The sequence below is a fragment of the Ochotona curzoniae genome, unplaced genomic scaffold (genome assembly GCF_017591425.1).
Source record: "Ochotona curzoniae isolate NIBS_2020 unplaced genomic scaffold, NIBS_Ocur_1.0 contig_3190, whole genome shotgun sequence".
NCBI lineage: Eukaryota > Metazoa > Chordata > Mammalia > Lagomorpha > Ochotonidae > Ochotona > Ochotona curzoniae.
Window position 1 is genome coordinate 772,486 of NW_024465751.1, and position 26,888 is coordinate 799,373.

A 26,888-nucleotide genomic window follows, 5' to 3' on the forward strand; every position below is an offset into this window, starting at 1 on the left:
GCCTTTCTTTACATTTGTGTTAGTAAGTCAGCTGAGCTGATGGTCGTTTGGAGCCAGATGTGTTGAGAGGCTGCAGGTGGAAAGAGCGTGGCTGTGAGGCCCGTTTCCTTTTGCCAGCTGTGAACCCGGGTTCCCCTCTTCACTGCTCTGGGGCGGGGAGCGGGGATGGGAGCTCCGAGGTCTGAGGCCAGGCCCACCTGTAGACCACAGGGCCGTAGCATCGCCATGTCTGCTCCAGGTGCTCAGGGGCCCAGAGGAGCACAAACTGTCTTCTCCAGCAGCACCAGGGGAGGAGAGCTCTGGCTGCTGTTGAAGTGTGTGGGCCAGGAAGTGCGTTCAGCTGTATTCTATGGTGGGGAGAGCTGGGAGTGCTTGGGCTCTCCCTGTTGCCTCTCACACTGTCCCCTTGATGCCCCCACTTGGTTCTGCCACCAGCAGGAAAGCCTGAGGGAGGAGGGAAGGAGGGTGGTGCATATTCAGCAGGTAAAGCTGGGGACAAGTGGCTTTTCAGACTGTTGTGTTTGGGTGGCTGGTAGGTGGCAGAGTCCCAGAGGGCAGTCCCTTATCAGCGTGCTGTTCTGACAGCTGTGCTGAACATCCTGTTTCAGTGTAGCCAATAACACTTTACTCTCCAGGGTATTCTGAGATTTAATGAGTTCTTGGGCAATTTAGAATAGATGCTTTGGCACGTTAGTGCAGTGCTCATTATAAATGAGTGCATCTGAATTAATTTCTGCAAATACTTGATCGCATTCACACTTTAGCTCTTCATCTGCCTGTCACAAGGTAGGTGTTGCTCACTTCATGTCCCGATTGTGTGTAGGGTACTCTGTGCAGGTTTGTAGGGATCCCAGGGCAGAGACTGCGGATCCAAACTCGACCTTTTCCAAATGTCTGGCCTAGGAGCGATGAAGAGCCAAGAAGGCAGAGATGAGCGAGGTGGAACTTAGCCACGAGTGCTGTGTCCCATGGACTTGGTTTTCCTTGTGTGAGAGGAGCTTGTTGGAGCTGAAGGGAGTAGTATAGTGAATGTAATGACCATGGGTCAGGCAGAAGTGACTTTGGGCTCTGTGTGAGGAATGATGGTAAGGGGCGATGGTGAGTCCACCAAGGGGCTTCTAAAGTAGCCTGGGGAGCAGGTGGTGGTCAGGGAGGACTGGGCTGGAACTATGGCACCAAGTGTTCAAGGCCACAGGCCCCATCTCAGCTGTTTCTTAGGAGAGGTGAGGAATGGATGGTAGAGGAGGGCTGGGGTGGTAGAGGCAGAGGCAGGGAGCGGAGGGCTGGACAGGCTCAGGGAGCAGTCCCAGCACTGGAGGAGGACACAGGAAGGGGAAACAGGGGCCTCCAGGTCCCAGGGAAGGTTCTGGGGCCTCTGCATTTGCATCAAGGGACCCAAGAGGGGCTGTTTTAGAAATGTTGAGGCTCCAGGATTTGAAGGACCTGGGTCAAGGTTGTGGAAGTGAGACAGGTGAGAGGCCACCAGGCCTTTGGCTTGGGTGCCAGATAGATGGGGGACATCCCCACCCATCTCCAGTGCAGATGTGTGACAGAGGATGAAGGTGAGTCAGCTCTTGTCGCGTGTTGAGTCTGGTGTCTTGTGGACTGTCCACCAGGGTGCGGAGCAGCACAGGCGCTGGCCTAGGGCTTGGCGTCCGTGTTCTTAGCGATGGATGAAGGAAAAACACCCAGGGCAGCATCTGAGGAGTCTGCTGTGAGAGTGTCCGCAGCTGAGGAGGCAAGGAAGGCTGCCTTCAAGTCAGAGGAGGGTAAAGTGAGTGGTGGAAAGCCACGAGGGAGGGGTGGGGTGGCGGTTGGCACTGGGATGAGCTTCAGAGCTGAGTTAGGTAGTGAGAGGGGAAGAAGGGGGATGTGGGAGGCCCCACACAGCCTGCAGCAGGCACATGGCATTGCAGCCTGGACACTGTCGGCCTTAGGCAGGTGCAGTGTCGAGCCATGATGCCGTGTAGGAAAGCTGGAGAGGCAGGATGTTGTCTGGCCTGGGTAATGAGGCAAGCGGGGGAGACCATAACCGAGCTCCAGGGTGAGGGCTGTGGTCCTGAGTAGAGGATGCAAGGATGCAGTCCACCTTGATGATCTGGTTGAGGGGGGATCCCCATGCCAGGCCTTCCCTCCCCTTCATCTCTTGTTCTTCCTTCTGGGAGGTTCCCGATCCAGCTGTGCATTGTCATCAGTTTCCTAAAGGAAGTGAAACAGAGGAAGATGTGAACATCGAGGCTGACATGCAGTGTGGCAGAGGTGGCAGCAATGTCAGGCAGACACCAAGGCCCTCACTGCTGTACACATTCCTGTGGCTAATGGAAATCCTGAAACCCTAAAGTCACTTCCTCTCCATGGTGACACGTGCCAAGACCCCTGCTCCCCTTGCATATCTGTTGTTTCCTGTAGTTTGTCAACTAGGTACAGTGAGAGCTTAATACTAATAACTGGTGAAGGAATGACTCTGACAGTACTCTGTAATAATAGAAATTCGAAATTCTTCTGAATCGCTTGTTTCTGGAGTCTCCTGTTTAATGTGTTGCACCTGCAGCTGTGTATTGGTGTCTGAGACCGTGGCAGGCATCACTACAGATGAGGGAGGCCCCTGTGGGCTCAGCCTCAGATGTGTTGGGCTTAGCTATGCTTCTCCAGCGTGAAACCATCAAACTGAGCGCAGTAGTGAGCAGGTCCCCAGGGCCTACCGTGTGCGTCGCCGGTGTGAGCTGCTTTTGCAGCTGTTCCCTGCCATGACCTCATGGTGACTCAGTCTGCAGATTCCAGAGTTCCCAGTTCATCTGCCAAAGACAGATCCTGGCTATAGCTCAGATGCCCGTGATGCTAAATCCAGTATTCCGTGCTGTGCCTTTTCCGAGCAGTGACCTTCAGTTACAGGGGTAGGAGACAAGGCACCTTAGGCATCGCTGTCTCCAGGGCTCTGCAGTGAGAGGGGCAGGAAGGGCGTCTGGGATGGGTGCAGGAGGCTGGGGGAGAGTAGGGGTGGGGAGGCCTGTGGCAGCCAGGCCCACCTTTAATGGTAGTTACCCCCGGTGTCAGGGGTTTACCTTGCAGAGTTCCTTTGACAGGTGCAGCTGGGAGCCATCATTTGGTGCATGGCCACTCCCAGCTGGACTCAGACAGTGCTGTGCGGTGTCCTGAAAGCTGCCAGATTGGGCCGGGTGGTGGGGTTCTGTTATAGGACTGGAATTCTCAGAGAATATGTTTAGGGTCTTTGGAGCAAAACACGAACCCAGCAAGGGTGGTCTCAGACGCACCTGTGGAGGCCGTGTGTGACGGCCAAGTCGCAGGAGTTGGTCAGTGCTGAAGTGCTTTGCATGTCATCATGTCTGGCTCTGAGGATGGGCATGGTGTTATTACAAGAGAGCAAGGCTGGCTTTCCTGAGCTGGCTCACCCAGGGCAAGCCTGTGGAGCATTCTAGGCAGGGAGAGCTGCTACTGGTGTTCCATGAATATGTATATTCAGTGCAGCTTGAAAACAAAATACAACTTAGAGCATTAGTTATCAAGTTGCAGACCTTAGCTGGAGCCTGAGTGTCTGGGAGATGGTTTCTGTTGCAGGTGGTATCTTTGGGGCATGGTGGTTAGCCTGGGACCCCCACACCCTACCTGCTCTCTTTGACATCCTTAGAGTCCATATGGATGTCTATATTATGGGACCTCAGCTTGCCAGTTCTCCCTCTCCAGGCATTCTTTGGCCCAGGGTGTTCTTGGAGACCAGGGTGAGTACATTATTCTGACTCCTGTCAGCCCCAACTGGGCCTTCCAGCTTTACCTGTGCCCTGTCATCTCGGCTGAGTGTTCACCACCCAAGAACAGAGGAGACGGGCATTGCCCTGCCATTCACTTCATGGTGAGGGGCATTGCTGCCAGGTGCTGGAAGGATCCAAAGCCGGACCCTGGATGCCCAGGTTAACCACAGGCTGTGGTGCCACAGAGCCAGCTGTGTCCAAGAGTTTGTTCACCTGGTGTAAGTGTTAGAAGCAAATAGCCTCTGGTTATATATGGGGACCCTGAGACCACAGCACAAGGCCCCCACTGGCCCTCACCACTGCAGCTCCATAAAAGTGGTTTGCTTGTCCTGGTTATGGGAATACCTTGACCCCCACCAGAGAGTGGTGAGACTGGAGGCAGGCAAGGGCTGTTTCCTCCTTGAGGCTCCTTTAAGGAGCAGTTTCTTGCACTGATGTCCCTCCCACCCCTGGCCAGGCTGGCTGCCCTCACTATCAGCCAGGACAGTGCTGGGCTTTGCCACTATCTGCTCCTTTGGCCCCTCCTGGAGCCCAGTGGCCCTTGTGAGACACGAGAGAGAGGGCAGTGGGAAGTGCTCCCACAGTGGGCTAGGACATGGATGCCAGTGTCTCCACTGTGGTCACTGAGCCCAGCTGCCCAATCTGTGGAGGGCTCTGGAACCTGGTGGTAAGGGCCGACAGAGATGGCTCCAGGTGCAGCGTGCTGCCTGGCTGGGCAGCAACTGCTATTGGTTTGTCGTGCATCTGGGGATGCAGCTAAGTAGCCTGAAGGCAGGGCCCAGGCTGGCCCCTCTGGGGTCCCTGTGCCCAGCACCAGCGAGACCTCTCAAAGCCCTTCCTGACTGGGTCCACTTGATGGTGTTTCCTGGATGTGTGTGTGCGCAGTGGTAGGCTAAACACCAGCTGGCCTTGTGGAGTGCGTGTCCCATGGGGAAGCCAGTGTGTGACCCAGCTGGACCTCTCACTGCCTTCTCAGCACAGGTGCTGTGCAAGAGCACAGTGCTGTGCAAGTCCTTTGAGCAGGACTGAAAGCAGTGGGCCGTGCTCTGGGAACCCCTCGTCCCTGCTTCCCACATACCTGCGCTTTCACTGGGCTCCTGTTGCACTGCGGCTTTCCAACATAGTGTGTAGGGTATGTATTTATTACATTTTAAAATTTATTTTCATTTTTTTTGAAAAGCAGAAGCAGAAAAAAAAGAGAAAAGAAAGGGAGAGAGAGAGAAAAAAAAAGAGATTGATTTTCTGTCTTTTGCATCATGCCCCAGATGCCTGCACTGCAACAGCCAGGGTCTGGCCAAGCTGAAGCCGGGACCCAGGAGTTCTATCTGGGTCTCCCTTGTGGGTGCAGGTCCTGTGCCACCTTCAGGCATTTGCATTAGCAGGCAGCTGGGCTGGAAGTGGAGGAATCAGCTCTGGATCTGGGATATGCTGTGCAGGCATCCCGAGCAGCTGGAGCCAAACCTCCACCTCATTGATTATGTCTTTGTGTTGTCTGTCTTTCCCCCAGGCATGCTGACCCAGCGGGTAGGCATTGCCATTGGCTGGGGCACTGGTGGGGCACAGACCCTGGTTCAGTGTGGGGCACTCTGAGAGCTGTGAATACTGTTATGCTTATGCAAAGCCTAGGTCATTGTGTATTTCCTCTGTGTGCAGTTGGTGTTCTGTTTGGAAGTGGACACTTAAGAACATTTGTAAACAAGGAAAATGAGAAAAGAAATCAAGACCACAAAGAGCAGGATTTAGTAAGTGGTCGAGAATAAATGTTGATGAGACTGGAGACAGAAGTTCTCAGAGAAGTGCTCAGCTTGATGACTAGCAAGCATATGCAGAGACCCAAGGGACGGATGGGAAGGCAGCCCCCAGGGTGAACTCACCCACAGAGCCTGGGAGTTAAACTTTCTGTGGCTTCTAGATATATTTGGCTAATGGGGAGGACCTTGGTTTAGAATGAGCGTGCCCAAGAACTGGTATGTCCTGGGCCCGTGTGGGCCAAGTGCCGGGGTGTGCCTGGGGAGAGTCCTCAAAGCTCTTGGAACACCCTCTTCCACCAAAGGTCCAGTGATGCCGGCAGTGGGCTCCTTCCGATGCAGTCTGTCAGTGGACAGCACAGACCGGGGGCCTGTCTTCCCACTGCACGCTGCAGCAGATATCCCAGGACGGGGGTAAGAGATTGGAGTGGCCAGGGAGACTGAGGAGTGGGTCCCCCCGTGGTCACTCAGTCTCCCCAGGACACTGTCCCCCAAGGCCACTTCTGCACAAGGCCTAGTGTCCGATCTCTAGGAATAAAGTTGTCCCCGGGACTCCCCTCTGTCCATAGGCCTCCCATGCAGCTTGTAGCAGTGGACTTGCTCATGGATGCTGCGAATGAGGGTGCCTTGCAGTTGACTTAAACCCCACCTGTGGATGGCTAGTGGCAGTGCAGAGGGCTCATAGGTTGGGCAGCCGCTGAGTTCCAGATGACCTTGGGAATGGGACCCTGTTCCTGGAGTAGTTTGCAATAGCACAGATAGCTGACTGCCCAGTGATGTAGAGCTGTACAGAGTCGTGGGCTGTAGGTCAGAACCCAGACCTTTGTTGCCATCCTTAGCCTGTTGTTATTTGTTGAATTTGTCATCTCAGTGCTTAGTCATGCTAGCCAGTGTATCATGGCATGTCCCGAGTTCATTCACGTAGCATGGAGAGGATGTTAACATTCCTGAGCACAGAGCTCAAGTGCAAACAGGATGCTTGGGGCTGAACAGATTGAAGCGGTTTCAATAGAGGAGGAGGGGTGTGTTCACTGCTGGGATGAGATGTAGGCCTAGGGCTTGCCCTCTATAGAGGGCTGAGGCTCTTGCTCCACTCGGAGGGTTTACATGGAAGCACAGCACCTTCCAGAACCTGCTGGAACTGCTAGATGCCAAGGGCAGAGGCATGGCAGCTGTGCTCCCTGACAGTTTCTGCCTGTTAACTTCATTTCCTCCTACCCTAACCCTGGGCCTGCCTCTCACCTAGTGGCTGTGGAGCAGCTGTGTGTTCTGAGGTACCGTGGGTGGTGTCCCTGGGGTGTATCCAGGAGATGGCCAGGAAGCAAAACGTTGAAGGGCTGTTGCATACGTGCCAGGGGCTCTCATGGAAATCATTTTCTAAAGTTTTCACAGTGTGTTGTTTACATCTGATTTACTTGGGAGGGATTTCCTGGAGGTTCATTGGCTGCCCTCAGTCGTGTCATCCAGGGGTGGGTGAGATGGGGCGTGTCACCTGCAGTCCCTTGCTGGGTGTGCCCAGCCCACCCACAGTGTGCTCACCATGTGGGCTCAGTCCACAATCAGGCACAAGGGGAGACCCAGACCCTGCATAGAGCTGCTGAAGTGTCCGCAGAAAATGGAACTGGAGAGAATGAAGGCATTGGCCAAGGGAAAAGAGGAAGGAAAGTCAGTAACTCAGAGAAAACTTGAGAAACAGTGAGAGACCATCATCTAGGGGACCAGGCAAATGCTCACAAAAGCTCTGGCAGCGTGGTTTCCAGGCCCAGCTCAGGAGGCACCTGCTGTGAGTTCACAGGTTGAGGGAGGGTGCAGGCATTGTGGGAGTGGCCAGATCAGGCGGGAGCCAGGGCTTTGGTATCCCAGAGCGGCTGAGCACAGAAACACCTGCAGGACCGTGACCGAAACCTTCTCCCCGCCTTCTCCAGCCTCCCGCGTTTCCACAGCGTAGTGTTGGGCTCCTGCACGTGTAGACCTGATGCCACAGTGACAGGTGGTTTTACACCCTGACGGAACAGGGAGGTGATGGAGAAGCAGATGTTTCTCTGCACTGACACCTGCGTTTGGGTGTGGGCCAGGTTAGCCTTTCTTCAGTCTTCAGTGTCAGTTCCCTGCCCTTCTCCCCCTTCCTGGTGCTTTACCCGGAGTTACTTCCCACTGACTGACTGCCCTGGACACTGGCTGCTTCCTCCTCGTGCTCCAGTCCTTGCGGTGGTCTCCAAGGGTCACTTCCAAGGCAGCTCAGTGCAGTGCTTGGCACATGGTGCACAGGACAGTAAAGGACCTGGGTGCTGCAGCCTCTGTGGCTCTGCAGAATGAAGCCAGCCTGGCTTGTGGGTCATGCCTGCGAAGTTACAGAGGACCTGAGAAAGATGTGGGGACTTGGGAGTGTGCCTGTGGGACATGTTGTCAGGTGCCTTATGTATTGCCCTAAGCAGCCTTTGCCACAGGCAGTTTATATCTGAGTGTCCAGCTAGAATATAAGAGTGGGCTGAGTGTGGCTGGAGGAAAGCCAGCGTTTGTTACTGGGGTTGTGTAGCTGTAGGCATCGGGGTTTGACTCATGATGCTGCCACAGTGACTTCTAGAATTCCCTGCCTACGACAATAACCCCTGGCAGCTGTGCTCCTGCTCCATTGTGTCTGCTGTCCAAGCGGGGGTGGGACTTAGGACACAGGGAGAGCCGGAGAGGCACCTGCCGAGGGAGGGCCAGAGCTCTCAGGGGAACTCAGGTTGGAGGGCGAGCCATCAGCAGGGTTGCTGGTGCGTGACTGTCCCATGTACTCCCTGTCCCACTCAAAGCCTTTTCTCTTCCTGCATCTCCTGTTCCTTACCTGCTCACCCTCACTTTGCCTGCCTCCTATGCTGTCTTTCTCCTCTCTTTCTCTTTATATAATAGCTGTACCTCTGTGTGTCAGGGTTCGAGGACCACAGCGAGAGCAGTGACTCATGTGGCTCCCCATGTCCCTGTGGCACAGTTTTGCCCCAGTGTTACAAGTGGTATCAGGCTTCAAAGAGATCCGTCCTCAGAGCCTGCCCCTAGAACCCAGCCCCAGCCATGGAGTCCTTCCCTGGCTGACCTGTTCATCTTTGCAAACAGCAGCTCTCTCCCGTGGTCTGACTTAGGTCCTCTATCTGCTGAAGGTTTGCATCTCAGCAAGACAAGGACCCAACCTCCAGGAGGTCACAGGCATGGTGGCGCCTCCAAAGAGGTCATCACAGGTAGCAAGGGGGATCCAGCCAGTGATGTGTGTGTGTAAGAGAGAGGGAGAATGAGAGAATGAAGAAGCACAGCAGTACAGAGTAGCGTGGAAAAGGGAAACCAAAGCTGTTTCTTGGTTTGTTTTTTGAGCAGTAGGGGGTGTGACGTAGGGCACTGTGTATTACTGTGCACTGAGGTTCAGGGCGTGGAAGCAGTGTAGGGGTTTGGTCAGTCTGTGGGTCACTGTTGCTGGGCCCCAAGGGATCAGGAATGTCTGTGCTGTTACACAGATGTGTGGGCAGCAGTGGTCCTGGTTTGGCCCAGTGGCATGGTGGTGCTGTCCCAGGCCAGGACCTATCTGACCTTCACCTCAATGCTCAAGGTGTGGACGTGGGCCGGCCCATAGCCCTGCATGGTTTGCCAGGTGCTTGCCTCCCTCCCAGGTGGTGGACATGGCACTGTCCCGGGCAGGAGAGAGGAGGGTGACCATTCGTCCACTGGAGGAAAATCACTCCCAGGGTGTGCTTGGCTCCTCCCACCCAGAGCCCACTGGCCAGGCTGAGTTCCTGTGGCCCTTGCTGTTAGGAGGGATCAGATCAGATCCCTGATCAGATCCTGTAGCAGGAGGGTGCAGGGTCCGGGTGTCCGGTCTGTGCCCCATGGAGCAGCCAAGGGAGGGCCCTCAGCAGAAGCCACCGCAGTAGGAAGCGTCTCATCCAGTGTGTTCTCCCCGTCTGGGCCGACTCAGGTTCCTCCTTTCTCTCTCTTGGTGTGTGTTCTAACATGGTTTGGCGAACACATATTAGTTGTACATTTTATGAGGAGCTTTGTAGCATTTCAACACACGTGTGCTGCTTTCCTGGGATAAGTCACATTTGATCGTGGTGAATGATTTTTTATAATGTGTGGCTGGATTTGCTAGTATTTTGTTGAGAATCTTAGCATCTCTGTGAATCAGGGATGTTGGTCTGTAGTTTCCCTCTTTTGTTGTATTATAATCTGGTTTTGGATTCAAAATAACATTGCCTTCCTTGAATGAAAGGGGTTTCTCCTCCCTCTTCCAATGTTCTGGGGACTAGTTTGAGCTCCTTCTTCCAGCAGTGCCATCTGGCAGGTCCTGAGGTTTTCTTCCTGAGAGATTGCTTTTGATGCCATCTCCCGACTGGTTATTGGTCTGCTGAGATTTGCCCTGTTGATGGCTCAGTGTGTCCACAGAGCGTGTTCCCAGCTGATTGCTATGTGGTTTTTCATAACGGTCCCTAATGATTCTTGTATTTCTGTGGTGTCAGTTGCAGTATATATTTTCACCTGATTTTATCTGTATGTTCTTTTTTCTTGTTAATTAACTAAAGGTTTCAGTTTTATCTTTTTCAAAAACCAATTTCATTTCATAATCTATTTTGTATTTTTTAGTTCATTTTTCATTTACTTCTGCTCTGACACTTGTTATTTCTTTCCTTGTATTAACTTTGGATTTGGTTTGTTCTTGCTTTCCTAGGTCCTTCAGATGCATTTTCAGGTGTCTGCTCTTCAGTGGTTTTGGATGTAGAAGCTTATTATCATCAGCTTCATCAGTACTGCTTTCCTCTACATTCCGTGCCTTTTGGCAAGTTGTGTTTCCACTTACATTAATTCTAAGGAATTTTAAAATTTCCTTCTTATTTCGGCGACACACTGTTCATTTAGTGGTGTGTTCAGTTGCATTTGTAGAATTTCTTGGGTTTCTTTTGTTAATTTCTCGTTTATTGTGTTCAGAAATATATACATGATATGATTTTTTTTCTTTGTGTGTGGTCTAGTATGTGATCTAAACCAAAGAATGTTCCAGGTGTTGATGAAAATGACATGCACTGTGCAGCTCTTTGCTGGAATGTTCTGTGATGTGTGCTGCACTCATTTGGTTTGCGGTTCAGTTCTCCTCTCTTGTCCCCTCCCCTTTGATTTCTTTTGTCTGCATTTTCTGTCCGTTGATGAAAACGGGGTGGTCGCTAATTATTAGACCTAATAAAAGAGCTTTTCTCGTATTAATTCTAATGTCTTTTTTTAAAAAAATTTTTATTATTTTTTTATTGGAAAGGTGGATATAGAGAGGAGAGACAGAGACGAAGATCTTCCGTCTTACGATTTACTCCCCAAGTGAGCACAACGGCTGATGCTATGCCGATCCGAAGCTAGGAGCCTCTTCCGGGTCTCCCACATGTGTGCAGGGTCCCAAGGCTTTGGGCCGTTCTCCACTGCTTTCCCAGGCCACAGGCAGGGAGCTGGAAGGGAAGTGGGGTTGCCGGGATAGAACCGGCGCCCTTATGGGATCCCGGGGTGTGCAAGGCGAGGACCTTAACCACTGTGCCACCGCGCCGGGCCCAATTCTAATGTCTTTTACAAACAGTATCCAGTGTTTCCCATCAGGAGACTATAAATTCACTGTTGTCTGTCTTCCTGTGGAATTGTCCCTTGGTCATTACACAGTGGCTTTGTCGCTTGCTATAGCTTTATCTGCAGGTCTGTTTTGTCTGGTACCAGGATGGTTCTGTCTCATTTGTATTTCTCTTTGCTGGGATGTCATTTTCTAGGCGTTGGCCTTTATCCTGCATGTGTCTGCACTGGTGTAGGGTCTTTCACAGGTGGCAGAGTGCTCGGCCGTGTTTCTGATCCTTAGCCAGAAAGAGTAATTTACTTGATGAAGTTAGTCTCATTTATTGATAAGTATTGACCTAGTGTTGCCATTTAAAAGGTTTTTTTGTGTTTATTTGATTTGTTCATTCTTTCTCATTCTTTCTCCCCCTCCCTCCCCCTCCCTCCCTCCTTCCCCCTGCCTCCCTCCCTCTCTTCTTTCCTTCCTTCCTTCTTTCATTCCTTTCTTTCTCACTCTTTCTTCTTTCTTTTTTAAAATTATTTTTATTATGAATTTTTTATTGGAAAGGCAGATATACAGAGAGGAGAGACAGAGAGGAAGATCTTCCGTCCGATGATTCACTCCCCAAGTGAGCACAACGGCTGATGCTATGCCAATCCGAAGCCAGGAGCCTCTTCCAGGTCTCCCACGCGGGTGCAGGGTCCCAAAGCTTTGGGCCGTCCTCGACTGCCTTCCCGGGCCACAGGCAGGGAGCTGGAAGGGAAGCGGGGCTGCTGGGATAGAACCGGCGCCTATATGGGATCCCGGGCGTGCAAGGCGAGGACCTTAACCACTTGTGCCACCGCATCAGGCCTGTCTTTCTTCTTTCTTTCTCTCTTCTCTCTGGCTTTCAGGTTATCACCAGGAGTAGAGCCTCAGGCCTAGCAGTTTGCTGTTGCAATCATACATTTTCTTTTTAAAAGATTTATTTATATTTTTATTGGGGTAGTCTGAAGCCTGGAACCAGGAGCCAGGATCCAGAAACTGCTTCTAGGTCTCCCACATGGGTGCAGAGGCCCAAGGACTTGGGCCATTCTACACTACTTCCCAAGGCCACAAGCAGGGAGTTGGATAGGAAGTAGAGCAGCCAGGGCTCGAAGTGATGCCCATATGGGATGTTGGAGCTGTGGGTAGAGGCTTAACGAACTATGCCATTGCACCAGCCCATTGTTTTGTTTTTTAAGGTGGGCTTTATATCTCACATGTTCTCACGATGTTGAAACATTTCTTTTGCTTCTCTGTCTATGACTCCCTTAAACCTCTTTAGACTGAAACTGCCATCCGGCCAGGAGGTGGCGCGTGCCATCCAAGAATTCCCAGCTTCCCATGGTTTCCCCCTACAAGCATCGCAGTGTCAGTGTGGGTTGGCTGCAGGCAGACTGGAGATCTGAGATCAGGTAGTGCGGAACCCTGGCTGAAGGATTGCCTGGGCTGTCTGTGTCTGGTCCCTCCCACCTCTGCTTTGGGGCTTCCTGACTGATTTCCCCTCCCAGATAATGGTTTTCCAAGCCCTACCTGTCCTGTATCCACCCAGCCCCTCTGCTGTCTGATACAGGGTTCCGTGAACTCCCTGTACACCTGTCCAACATCCTCTGAAATCTTATCAGCCGGCTTATTTCAGAGAGTGTGACTCTAAGCTCCCTGGGAGCTATTTTTTTCCTGCTCCCGGTCTTGTTTCTTACCCGGCTGCTTCTTCACTGATGATGCCAGGCCAATGGTTTCCTGCTGGCTGTTGCTGCCCTCACTTAGACTGGAATCCTGCTGCTGTTGACCACATCTGCCCCCTTTTCCCCTGACACCCCTCAGCCCCCAAACATTGCTGTGCCAGCCCTTGTGTGTTAAATCTAAAGCTGCCTCTAAGAAAGGCCTCTGGCCTCCCAGGTAACACCTGGACTCATCTGGAGCCCCTTCTCATTCCTGGCTCACAGGGGACTGACCCAGCCTGCAGGGCCCGGGCTGCTCCGCCCGCCTCTCCCTGCAGCCTCAAGCAGAGACTGAGTGCACGAGAGGTTTCTTTCTTAGGTTGTGAATCTTGGCGATGATCTCTTCCATAGCCTTGCGGTTTAATGATCCTGAAATCATTGTGACTTTGTGTGAAAAGCGTCTGCTTTATCTGGCTGGTGTGCTCCTGTGTTCCTGGGAGCCAAGAGTGTAGGCCTTACTGAGCATTACACTGGGGGATGAGCTGGAGGGGCCACCAGAGCCGTGCAGCTGCCTGCCTGGGCTCTCCTCTGCTCTCCCAACCCTTGAGAGAAGCACCCTGACTCGCCGTCACTGACACAGAGGGCACTTTAATCCCTTGTGCTCCTTGCTCCCTAGGTAACGAGTCGGACGTGGAGCTGGAAAGGAAGTATAAGGAAGATGATCGAGACAAGGCCCCGAGGAGAACCCGGGCACAGAAGGCAGAGAAAGTGCAAAAGCTGTCGGGAAAGGAGGCCGGGCAGCCTTCCGGAGCCAAGAAGCCCATCATCAGTGTGGTTTTAACTGCCCACGAAGCCATTCCAGGTGACCTTGGCAGACGGGAGCTAGGGAACAACCCCGTGGGGCGGTGTGAGCCAAGGGCAGCCCCACAGTGTCCTCTGAGTGGTGAGAGGTAACCCCACAGCACCCTCTGAATCCTCCGTGGGGCCACGGGCCTTGTCCACTTGGGCCCATCGTGGCCAGTGCTGTTGTGGTTCCTTCCTGAGGAGGCAGAGGGTGTTGCTGTGGGTACCCCAGCGTGCCCTGCTGCCTTGCTCCGGGTGGTACCCCTCTGCTGGGGGCCTTCCTGCCCGGCTCCCCTCTTCTGTGGGAGCCCTGCTTCTCAGCCAGGCTGCCTTTGCCCGAGCGTGCCCTGTGTGTGTTAGTGGGACTCAGCACATGTTTTATAATGCTGGAAATTTCCATCTCCATTCCTTTTACGTGAAACACCTGGTAGATAAGCTATACTATGTTTTATTAAGAAAATCTCTTTCAGGATGGGTGCTTCAGACAGAAGGCAGTTTATGATGGTGAATTTCAGAAAGTAGTAATTTTCTTTTGTATCCATTTGGGGTAATAATAACTGTCAAATAAAAATTTAAAATCATGTTTAGGATTTTTTAGCCTTTTCAGCATCTGTTTATGTTGCTCATAGCACTTCATTATTAAATGGTTCATTTTTTTTTTCGTATATGCTTTACCGTAGGGTAGGATGTTCAGTAGAAAATAAATCATATACAGTTATATGATAGAACTTTCGGGAAAGCTGCTTTATATGCCCCAAGCCTCAACTGAACAATAGTATTATTTAAAAAAAAGCAAGTCCTGAAGGAAGAGTTTCCTGTTCTCAGTGGTTGCACACAAAGTTCTACAGATGTTCTCAGAAGTCAGTGTGGGCGTTTGAAGATTCCGGAAACGAGAGCAGCAAGTGTGACGGCTTCTCTTTGCTCTTCCAGGGACAGAGGGGCGTTGGAGTCTTTTGTCTTATGTATTCGACACACACCTGTGCACACAGCATAACCCACTGCCTGACGCACACACACACACACACACACACGCCTGTGCACACAGCATAACCCACTGCCTGACATACACACACCCCTGTGTGCACAGTATAGCCCCCTGCCTGACGCACACACACACACACACCTGTGCACACAGCATAACCCACTGCCTCACGCACACACAGACGCCTGTGCACACAGCATAACCCACTGCCTGACGCACACACACACATGCCTGTGCACACAGCATAACCCACTGCCTGACACACACATGCCTGTGCACACAGCATAACCCACTGCCTGACGCACACACACACACGCCTGTGCACACAGCATAACCCACTGCCTCACGCACACACAGACGCCTGTGCACACAGCATAACCCACTGCCTGACGCACACACACACACACCTGTGCACACAGCATAACCCACTGCCTGACGCACACACACACACACCTCTGCACACAGCATAACCCACTGCCTGACGCACACACACACACACCTCTGCACACAGCATAACCCACTGCCTGACACACACACACACCTGTGCACACAGCATAACCCACTGCCTGACGCACACACACACACACCTGTGCACACAGCATAACCCACTGCCTGACACACACACGCCTGTGCACATAGCATAACCCACTGCCTGACGCACACACACACACACCTCTGCACACAGCATAACCCACTGCCTGACGCGCACACACACACGCCTGTGCACACAGCATAACCCACTGCCTGACGCACACACACACAGACGCCTGTGCACACAGCATAACCCACTGCCTGACACACACATGCCTGTGCACACAGCATAACCCACTGCCTGACGCACACACACACACGCCTGTGCACACAGCATAGCCCACTGCCTGACGCACACACACACACGCCTGTGCACACAGCATAGCCCACTGCCTCACACAGACACACACATGCCTGTGCACACAGCATAGCCCACTGCCTCACACACACACACACGCCTGTGCACACAGCATAGCCCACTGCCTCACACACACACACTCCTGTGTGCACAGTATAGCCCCCTGCCTGACACACACACACACACACACGCCTGTGCACACAGCATAACCCACTGCCTCACACACACACACACGCCTGTGCACACAGCACAGCCCACTGCCTGACACACACACACACATGCCTGTGCACACAGCATAGCCCACTGCCTGACACACACACACCTCTGTGCACACAGCATAGCCCACTGCCTGACACACACATGCCTGTGCACACAGCACAGCCCACTGCCTGACACACATGCCTGTGCATACAGCACAGCCCACTGCCTCACACACACACACGCCTGTGCACACAGCACAGCCCACTGCCTCATACACACACACCTCTGCACACAGCACAGCCCACTGCCTGACACACACACACACATGCCTGTGCACACAGCACAGCCCACTGCCTCATACAGACACACCTCTGCACACAGCACAGCCCACTGCCTCACGCACACACACACACGCCTGTGCACACAGCACAGCCCACTGCCTCATACACACACACCTCTGCACACAGCACAGCCCACTGCCTGACACACACACACATGCCTGTGCACACAGCACAGGCCACTGCCTGAGGCACACACACACACCTCTGCACACAGCACAGCCCACTGCCTGACACTCACACACGCCTGTGCACACGCCTGTGCACACAGCACAGCCCACTGCCTGACACACACACACACATGCCTGTGCACACAGCATAGCCCACTGCCTGACACACACACACCTCTGTGCACACAGCATAGCCCACTGCCTGACACACACATGCCTGTGCACACAGCACAGCCCACTGCCTGACACACATGCCTGTGCATACAGCACAGCCCACTGCCTCACACACACACACGCCTGTGCACACAGCACAGCCCACTGCCTCATACACACACACCTCTGCACACAGCACAGCCCACTGCCTGACACACACACACACATGCCTGTGCACACAGCACAGCCCACTGCCTCATACAGACACACCTCTGCACACAGCACAGCCCACTGCCTCACGCACACACACACACGCCTGTGCACACAGCACAGCCCACTGCCTCATACACACACACCTCTGCACACAGCACAGCCCACTGCCTGACACACACACACATGCCTGTGCACACAGCACAGGCCACTGCCTGAGGCACACACACACGCCTGTGCACACAGCACAGCCCACTGCCTGACACTCACACACGCCTGTGCACACGCCTGTGCACACAGCATAGCCCACTGCCTCATACACACACACACACCTGTGCACATGCCTGTGCACACAGCATAGCCCACTGCCTCACACACACACACACATGCCTGTGCACACAGCATAGCCCACTGCCTCACACACACACACACCTCTGTGCACACAGCACAGCCCACTGCCTGACACACATATGCCTGTGCATACAGCACAGCCCACTGCCTCACACACACATGCCTGTGCATACAGCACAGCCCACTGCCTCACACACACACACCTGTGCACAGCATAGTCTGTTGCCTTGAAACTGCTTCCATCTTTTCACTTCGTAGAGTTGCAGAGTTAAAGGTGACCCTTGATATTTCCCAGTCCAAACCCTTCACTTCCTGGGCTAGACTCATACAGCCAGAGATCTTAAGGCACCCTGGTGTTTGGGTCTGGACCCCAGATGGTCCAAATTCCTATTGACAGTCATCCACTATTCCATATAAAATCTCACAAGGGCACCTGCGTGCGTGGTATTTGTGCCTATCTATGAATGTGTTTTTGTTTAATAAGATGAAAGGAAATGTGCTGCTTTGTCCCTTCCCCCTTCACACCTGCAGGTGTGCCCAGGTACACGAGCATATTCTCTCACACACAGACACACCAGTTGCGTGTGTGAGCTGGAAGTCTTGTGAGGGCGTCCTGTGGGAAAGGAGAGCGCTGTGCTGGGATGTGGCCTGCAGTGGCCGTGTCGGTGCCTCTTGATGAGCAGAGCTCTGTGCACTCCTCCCAGGTGCCACCAAGATTGTTCCTGTGGAGGCCGGCCCCCCCGAGACAGGCGCTGCACAGCCCGAGACCGCGGCGGCTGACCTGGTGCCTCGGAGAGGGTACCAGGAGTACGCCATCCAGCAGACGCCGTATGAGCAGCCCATGAAGTCGAGCAGGTACAACATTTCATTCTTTGTGATCCTAGCCAGGGAGTGTCCGTGTGTGTTTACCTGCGGGCTGTTCGCAAAGGCTTATGACTTCTCAGCTCCACAGCTGGGTCAGCCTGTATATTGACCCTTACTGTACTGGCTGAGCCTGGAAGATGGGACACATCCACAGGCTGAACACCAGTTGGCTAGTGAAGGCGAACCCTTTTACTCAAGCAAGCATACGCTCTCCCCTGCTTTCCCCTCCTCTCCCCTCCAACTCTCCCTTCCTACTCTCCCCTCCCCTCTTCTCTCCTCTTTCGCTGTTGTTGGAAGGGGATTAAGAGCACACACTTTAGAATCTAAACTTGGGTTCAGCGCAGCAGTCTGACCAGCTGTTATGCGCTGGCACAGTTGATGTGACAAACCAGACGGACAGCCATCGCATTGTGCTGTGGTGAGTTAAGCCACTGGGGACACCTGTGGCCTGTATCAGCGTGCCTGTGATGGACTCTGAGCTACACTGCTCACAGCTCAGCTTCCAGACCGTGCACCTGCGAGGCAGTGCTGATGGCCCAGGTACTTGGGTTCCTAGCACCCAGCGGGAGATGCAGAGGAAATTCCTAAGTCCTGTCTCTGACCTGGCCTGGCCTGCCTGTTGTCAGTGTTTGGGGAATCAAACTGTGGGTGGAAGATCTCTGTCTCTTTCTGTCACTCTGCTTTTCAAACCAATCAGTAAGCCTCAAAAAACCATTTTATGGAAGCTTTTGAAATAAAGATTATTGTTATTGTTAAAAGGAATGACTGAGCCCCTTCCTTTGCGAAGCTCATTCTGCACGGGGAGCCGAGCTGTTTTGTTGCTGTCTACACACCGGTGTTAGGTGGTCCAGCAGAGTCCTATTTCAGTGGCGAGAACGCATGCTAAACTGCCGGCTGACTCTCTGGCACGTTATTAAACCATGTGATGTGCTTCACTAATTAAACCAGATTATGTTATTAAACCATGTGATGTGCTTCATTAATCTGTTTTTCTGGAGGGGGACATAACAGCATTTATTGACGAAGCCGCAAAGATCCTCATTCCTTTGACGATTCTATGAGAGAATTACATTTCAAGTTTACCCCATACCTCAGCTCAGGGTGATTTGTAGGTGTTAATTATTGTCATGATAGTTCCAGGTCTGTTGGGGGAAGGGTTCAGCTAAATGGGTAAGCCATCTCACTATTGAATCAATCGATCCGGGCTACGGTCCTGTTGTCGTGCATTCCATTAATATTTTATTGTGTAAATTATACAGTGAGACAGACTGATGTATTGCGTGAGCATTTTGTTTTTTGTGGAAAGGCAGTGAAGTCACTGTGGGCTGCTCTCATTGCGTGGCCCTCAGCTCCGTGCTTGGGAGCGAAGGAGCGTCAGACTCAGTGTTCTAGTTCTGGGCTGCCGGCAGAAAACTAAGCAGAAAATCATTTATAATGTCGTTACCCAAAGCTGTAAGTGCTGTTAGTGTTTTTAACGTATTTCCTTATGGTCTTTTTCAAAAATGTATTTTAATTATTTAAATTATTTTTTTTTTTTAAAGAACAGCTAGAGTGAGAACCAGTGCCCATAAGGGATGCCAGCATCACAGTGCCACAACATCTAGCTTTTTTGGTTTTTTTTTTTAAGTTTATATTCCTTATGTGATTTTATATCTTTCCAGGAAAACATTGCATTGTGGTTATTTTCCTATTGTTCACAGGCCTTTTGCTTCATGTGGCACACTGTAAGTTCCCCAGGATGTAGACCAGTCTGTCCTGAGGCCAATGAGGCCGTTCTGCTGTGTGCCTCTTGTTACCTCTGGGCCTGGGCCCTGCCCCTTAGCAGGACAGCGCCATCTCTGACCGCCTGCTCCAGCCTGCTGGCCTTCTCACTTCCCTGATCTCTTCGTCTGTCCTTCCTGCATGCTTTCTTTCCCTCTGCTGCAGTTCACTCTTCTCCCTCCTTCAGCTTTCTGCTCCAGTGTCCATCTCAGGTGGCACTCCCTGTGCCCTGGACTGGGGTTGCCGTGCCCTGAGGCTGGCACTTGGAGCTGCCTGCTTTTTCCTTCCCAGTTGGGGATCCGTGGTCTCAGTTACTCGTCCCTGACTCCTTCTGGAGGGCAGGGCTCACAGATGTTTTTGTTCCTTTTTGTTTAAAGATTTCTTTATTTTTATTGAAAGGCAGGTTTACAGAGAGAAGAGACAAAAGAAATGATCTTTGATCCGCTGCTTTACTCCCTAAGTGGCTTCAGTAGCTGGAGCTGAGCTGATACGAAGCCAGGAGCCAGGAGCTTCTGTTGGGTCTCCCTTGTGGCTGCAGTGTCCCAAGGCTTTGGGCCATCCTCCACTGCTTTCCCAGGCCACAAGCAGGGAGCTGGATGGGAATTGGAATAGCTGGGTTATGAACCAGTGCCCAGTGGGATCCTAGTGCTCCCAAGGGGAGGGTTTTAGCTGGTTGAGCCTTTGTGCTTGGTCCTTTTGTTCCTTTTTGTATCCTTAGTGCCTGGAACAACCTGGTTCCCTGTGTTGGCTGCTCCTGGCGGCTGCAGCAGTGGGAAGATCTCTGAATTGCACGTCTTCCTCCTAGCTTCCTAGAAGTGGAAGTGATGGAGGTGGCCTCTGTAAAGCTTGGCCTGAAAACTTCCTAATAGGTGGCAGAGAGCGTGCCTGTCACCAAGCTGAGAGCTTTGGGATGGGATGGCTGCCCCAGGCGTGGGCACACAGTGCCACAGCTCCTGATCTGTTCGAGGGTGAAGGGCATGGTGCCTTAGTGTCTTCCCCAGGACCTGGCCTTGAAAATGGCACTGAGGGCTCCACTGGGTGTTTTCTTTATAAGATGTGAACTTGCAGGAAAAGATTGTTCCGATGCATTCATATTTTGCGTTTGGGGATTGGACACTGTTTCTTTCGCATCAGGAGCTCAGGGATTGTTTCTTTGATGCGTTTTCTACTAATAAAATGTGTCCCCTTCTGGAGATCTTTTCTTTTCTTTTTTTTTTTGGAGATCTTTATTATTTGAGAAAGACCAAAGACTTGGGTCCCACTTGCAGGAGTCCTGGCATCTTTCCAAACTGGAGGTTTTAATTGCCTCACTCAGGTAGAATGCTCTAGTGTCTGTGGGCTGTAGTCCTTTTAAACATTTTTTAGCTCACACTCCAAGCTATGTGGAGAGGTTTATCAACATAGACCGTCCAGGCAGGCTGGACCCAGCTCAGTGAGCTCAGACCAGTGGCACAGCTTCATTATGGTGTGTCCCAGGTCCTTGGGCAACTGGATGCGCTGTAGGCAGGCTGCATTAACAGCTGTGGAGGAAGTTCCCTGCCCCTTCTGCTCCCAGTGTGTGTTGCAGGACCTGGGCAGCTGCCCCCTGCCAATTTTAGAGGCCTTCTCAGCATGTGTGGCTGCACTGGGGGCAGTGCCCTGGTCCTTCATGCACATGCAGGCTCCCGAGTCAGAGTGTGTCGGTGGCCGCACTTACCAGTTGTATGACATAGGGTGAATACTTGGTTTCCTTATCTGTCAGCTGGGTGTTACAGTCGCAGGTTTGGGATGAGCTAGATACTGGGTATAGAGTGTGTTGTGTGACAAGCACTCAGGCCTTGTCAGCTGTAGCCGTTCCTGTCTCCTTTAGCACACGGGTGGGATTAGGGACCGGTGCTCACTCACCAGTAACGCAGTCCTGTGGATGGCAGTCTTGTCTCCTGCTCCTGAGCCCTCTCCTCCAGCCCTGATTACGCAAGATGATCAAGAGCTGCCCATCAGCTTTGGTACCGGCAGGACGGTCGGAGGCAGTAGCGTAAGACAGCACACCTCCCACCTGTGTGCTGGCTCACAGGTGCCCATCTGGCCGAGCGCCTGCTGTCTCACCCATCCGTTGCAGTCAGGCACAGCTCTTTTGGGACGGGAGTGGTGAGCTCTGGGTGCAGTTCTGGATCCTGTTCCTGTCTCAGCAGTCTGAGGCGTAGGCTCTGTCTTCATGGAGACAAGTGGGGACTGATGGCATCCCTGCCACAGAACCTTGCAGAGGGGGGCGGGTTGCCCTTGGCTGTGGTTGAGTGACTGGGCAAGTCTGGAGGAACAAAGCCAGGAGACCAGGCTCGGGATGTGGTCCCATTAGGACCTGCAGCTTGTCCCAGGCTCCCACTGAGGGTTGTACATGTGGGAAGGATACATTCCACTTCCTGTCTCCTCTTGTCTCGTTCACCTTCTCCAAGCCTCTCCCAGCCATCGCGTGCTTGTTAAGTTTTCCCGGCTGCCTTTACCCAGCCCGGGGATCTAGCATGTTCCTGTCAACACTGTCACATTGCTGTGTACTGTGTGCAGACCCGTCTCCTCTCACTCTAGGCTCCGGGCTCCTGACAGACCCCAAACCTCTGATCCTGCTTGCTAAGTGCGTCAGTGCCTCACGCCACTTGTGTCCGCTTTAGACCTCAGTTAGACTGCAGGTTCAAGGTCTCCAAGGGTAACTGTGCTGCCATCTGTTTCTAGGCTAGGTCCCACCCAGCTCAAAATCTTCACGTGTGAATACTGCAACAAGGTCTTCAAGTTCAAGCACTCGCTCCAGGCCCACCTGCGCATCCACACCAACGAGAAGCCGTATAAGTGCTCCCAGTGCAGCTATGCCAGCGCCATCAAGGCCAACCTCAACGTGCACCTGCGCAAGCACACAGGGGAGAAGTTTGCCTGTGACTACTGCCCCTTCACCTGCCTGAGCAAGGGCCACCTCAAGGTGCACATCGAGCGCGTGCATGAGAAGATCAAGCAGCACTGCCGCTTCTGCAAGAAGAAGTACTCCGACGTCAAGAACCTCATCAAGCACATCCGGGACACCCACGACCCGCAGGACAAGAAGGTCCAGGAGGCCCTGGACGAGCTGCGCCTCATGACCAGGGAAGGCAAGCGGCAGCTGCTCTATGACTGCCACATCTGCGAGCGCAAGTTCAAGAATGAGCTGGACCGCGACCGCCATATGCTGGTGCATGGCGACAAATGGCCTTATGCCTGCGAACTGTGTGGCCATGGGGCCACCAAGTACCAGGCACTGGAGCTGCACGTCCGGAAACACCCCTTCGTCTACGTCTGCTCCATCTGCCTTAAGAAGTTTGTCAGTTCCATCAGGCTGCGCTCCCACATCCGGGAGATGCACGACTCCGCGCAGGAGAGCCAGGTGTTCACCAGCTCCATCAACCAGAGCTTCTGCCTGCTGGAGCCGGGTGGCGACATCCAGCAGGAAGCCCTGGGGGACCAGCTACAGCTGGCGGAGGCGGAGCTGGTGTTCCCTGGGGCGAGTGTGCTCAAGGAGAAGGACTGCTCCCAGGAGGCCCAGCCCAGGGGCACGCAGGTGGACCTGGAGGCCCCCCTGAAAACACCAACCCCTGCCATGCACCTGGTCACCCCTGAGGCCGAAGGTGCCACAGCCTTGCCACCCTGTGAACTGGAGACCACCGTGGTCTCGTCGGATCTGCACGCTCTGGCAGTGGTTTCTGATGGTTGCTTGTTGAAAAATGCTGCCTCTCCCATGGAGGCTCACGTTGCTCATGAGACCACCCCGGACCCCCAGCACAGGGCCTCAGGCCAGACTCAGGACAAAGAGATGGCACTGCTGCTGACCCAGGCTGAAAGCGCCGGGCCTGAGCAGGACGCACTGAGTGGTGAGAACCCCGCACATGAAGGGCAGACCATGGCCACCCTTGGTGCCAGTGAACCAGAACCGAGCCTGTGTCTGAGGCAAACCCCGGCAGAGGCCTCGGATGCCCTGTCCCTGCGGGCTGGGAGTGGGGACACACCCGAGTGCCAGCCCGACTCTTGCAAACCCGCCTCTGAGCACCGACCTGGCATCACTGCGTTCATGAAGGTCCTGGACAGTTTGCAGAAGAAACAAATGAACACTGGTTTGTGCGAGAGGATCCGGAAGGTGTACGGAGACCTGGAGTGTGAATACTGTGGTAAGAGAGGGCAGAGTCGGGTGCAGCCAGCCAGCAGGCTCCTTCCCAGCAGCCCAGCCGTTCCCGTCTCGCTGTGGTCACCTCGTGTTAGTGTAAATGAGCCCCTCCCCGGCAGGTCGGGCCGGGTGGCCACCTGTGTTGCAGTTAGCACGCAGAATGGCTGCGCAGGCAGCTGGGGTGACAGCACGGATGACTGTGTGGGATGGGTCAGGTGTGCCTGCTGAAGTTACCCCACAAACCCTAACCAAGGAGAATCCTGTAGCTCATGACAAGTGTCAAGCTTCTACTTGTGGCCACATTCTAGACAACGGGGGGAAGAGGTCCGAGGGTGGCTGGAGCCCTCTGCAGGGAGACCCCGAGGGCTCTCTGTCCACTCACAGGCACTCTGGAGGCTGCTGACTCTCCAGAGGGGCAGGTGCCACTGGCAGTAGGAGGCCCAGTCCGAGCCCCCGTGCCCAGGAGTGTCAGCAGGCTGAGGGGCTCTGGCTTGTGCCCATGCGTCACAGCGTTTGGCATTGTGACTGGTCCTTGGTGAACACTTGTCTCCTCTCTCGGCACTGGCATTCTGTCAGTGGCAGTAGCGCTGAACTCTGCATCCTCCCACCTTTGAAAAGTAATTTCAAGACAGAGAATTGGTGGCAAGTATAGAGGCTTGGAGACAAGCCTGAGAGGATGCTAATTGCAGTAAAAAAGAAGAAAAAATATATAAAGTAAAATGATAATACTAATTTAGAAAAAAAGATTCAAATTCGGTATAAAAAAAACCTTCCTTGTTCTCACGTGAAAATATTTTTTTAGGCAAACTTTTCTGGTACCAGGTGCATTTTGACATGCATGTGCGCACCCACACCCGGGAACATCTGTATTACTGCTCCCAGTGTCACTACTCCTCCATCACCAAAAACTGCCTTAAACGCCATGTAATTCAGAAACACAGTAACATCTTGCTGAAGTGCCCCACTGACGGCTGTGACTACTCGACTCCAGATAAATATAAGCTGCAGGCACATCTTAAAGTTCATACAGAGCTGGTAAGTAGCCCGCCGAGAGCGGCAGCCCCGTCTCCCCCGGTGCGCCTTGCTTCCTCATGCAGATGCGTACACAGGTGCCGCTGCTGTGGGTCACTCCCGTGTGCTGGCACCCGGCCCCAACAGCGCAGGCAGGGCAGGCGGTCTCAGGCAGCAGCTTTTCACTTCCCACGTGCCTGCTTGACCCTCAGCCCACTGTCTCCCCACCCTCGGCTCCATGCTTAGTGGACAAGTGAGCAAGCGTGCACCTAGATGCAATCCACTGCAGAGGAGGTGAGGGCGGACACGTTGCTGTCTGCGTGCGCGTCTCAGCAGCAGAGCAGGAGGGGAGTGAGGGGCTTTTAAACACCATGTTAGAGAGTCCAGTGAGTCAGGGGTGGTGGACAGCTGCCCCTGGCTGTTGCTGGGGGCCCTGAAGGGTGAGCATCAGTGTTGGCTGCTAGTGCAGTGAGTGTGGACACAGCTCACTATCATGTCAGCGTGTCACTGATTGCAAACCGTCCAAGAAGGAATGTCAGTGAGGCACTTTGATTTTTAAATTCCTTTGCAAATTCTAGGGTGCTGTTAATATTCATGATGTTCTATTTGTTGAGTTCCTCAGTGGGGGAGTTGAAGCACAGTGAATCACTGTTTTGCTTCTGCAAATTTTCACTTAACTCAAGGGGCTGACACCTGAGACTGATTGGCGAGGTCTTCCAGGGGTGAAGGAAGCACAGCTGGACCCCAGGTGTGGCTCTGCATTAGCTGCTTCCCGTTTTACTCAGAGTTCATAACGAGGCAGAGATTCACTGCGCTGCCACGGGTTTTCCAGCACAGCCACTCACGCGCTCTGGCTGTTTGCCTCTTGTGTGTGAAGTTGGGGTGCTTGGATGAAGTGGGTGGGTGCGAGCCAGGACTTTGGGTGAGATAAGCGGATTGGAACAGCGTTTCTCGCATCCCACAGGCTCTGCAGCTTTGGGCGCGTTGCTTGCTCTTTCTGAGACCTGGGAGCCTTCCGTGTAATGTGCCCTGTGTCTTATGCGCATATGTGTATCGACATAGATATGCAGACAGGTTTACACATGTGTCTATACATGCTGCTTATATGTATGTACACACAGTTCTACATATGTGTATGTAGGTATGTGGGTGTCTGTGTGTACACCTGTTTATGTGTAGAGATCTGCTTCTGTTTTTAAGAGGTTGGCAGACAACCCTGCCCATTAAAAACCTGGCGTGCTGCCCTGTTGGACAGCTGAGCGTGTGCACCAGCTGTTCACCGGTCGTCCTCAGGCCATGTCCACCCCCTCTCTGCACGAGGGGTATGGGCCGTCATTCCTCGTGCATTACTGGTAGTTGGTACTGCTCCTGGCCATATTCTTAGGGCAGGAGAACCGAGTGGCAGAGTCCCTCAGTGTCACTCTCCTGGGAGCTCTTACTGGAGGCAGAAGGGACAATGCCAGCGTGAGAGAAGGTGTCTGGGAGAAGCCTTGGAGCCTGGCAGTGGAAGCCCAAGGGGACTGTTTGGTTGTAACTCTGGCTGCCCCAAGTCACCTCCCTATCCAGCATAGGGATGTGTTGCATAGTCACTCTGTGCTTCGGCTGACCTGTCCTCCAGAGAGGAGAAAGAGAAAGCAAAGGCAAAGGTCCTGGAACAGTGCCTGGTGTGGAGTGAGCTCCAGGTGCTTCCGGCTGGCCTGGGATGCTGCAGCACTGAACAAGCAGGCTGTCAGTGAGCTTTGCTCCGTGGAACGCAGACTGCCTCTGCCCAGGATCTGTGCTGGACAGACTCCCAGTCAGGACCAGTCTGCTGCATCCCCTGGACCTTCTGCTGCCAACCCTGTCCTCTGGTCTACCAGGAAGCAGCAAGCAATTGGCTGAGGCTGCTTTGTGCTGTTCTCGAGAAAGTGATATTTAAAAAAAGTTTCTTTGCGTCTCCCCCCCACCCTGCCCTGTCCTCTGTGCAGAGAGCTCAGCAGGTCACATGGTCAAGGTCCTCAGAAGTGCCCTGCGGCCAGGGCGGGGTGTGTGGGACTGAGGGAGGACCAGTTGTGGGCTCTGTTCTGTCTTACGTGGTCTTGGCCAGTGGGAATTATTTCTTCCACTGGGTAGCACAGGAACCGGTGTTTCCAAGTCGTTTAGTGACCTGTCCATGGTCAGCATCAGTAAAGGCCTTGTCATTGCCCCATTGCTGTGTGGCTCGGGTGA

At 53.2% G+C, this 26,888-nt stretch overlaps 1 protein-coding gene across 1 annotated transcript in view; it reads left to right on the forward strand.

The window, feature by feature from the left end:
* The window catches only part of ZFAT (zinc finger and AT-hook domain containing), a 158,815-nt gene that overhangs the window by 36,653 nt on the left and 95,274 nt on the right, over positions 1-26,888 (forward strand). Inside the window, exons 4-7 of the mRNA XM_040979247.1 lie at positions 13,425-13,610; positions 17,590-17,740; positions 22,217-23,673; positions 24,472-24,704. Coding sequence (XP_040835181.1) covers positions 13,425-13,610; positions 17,590-17,740; positions 22,217-23,673; positions 24,472-24,704 — 2,027 coding nt within the window. The remainder of the gene's footprint in view (positions 1-13,424; positions 13,611-17,589; positions 17,741-22,216; positions 23,674-24,471; positions 24,705-26,888) is intronic.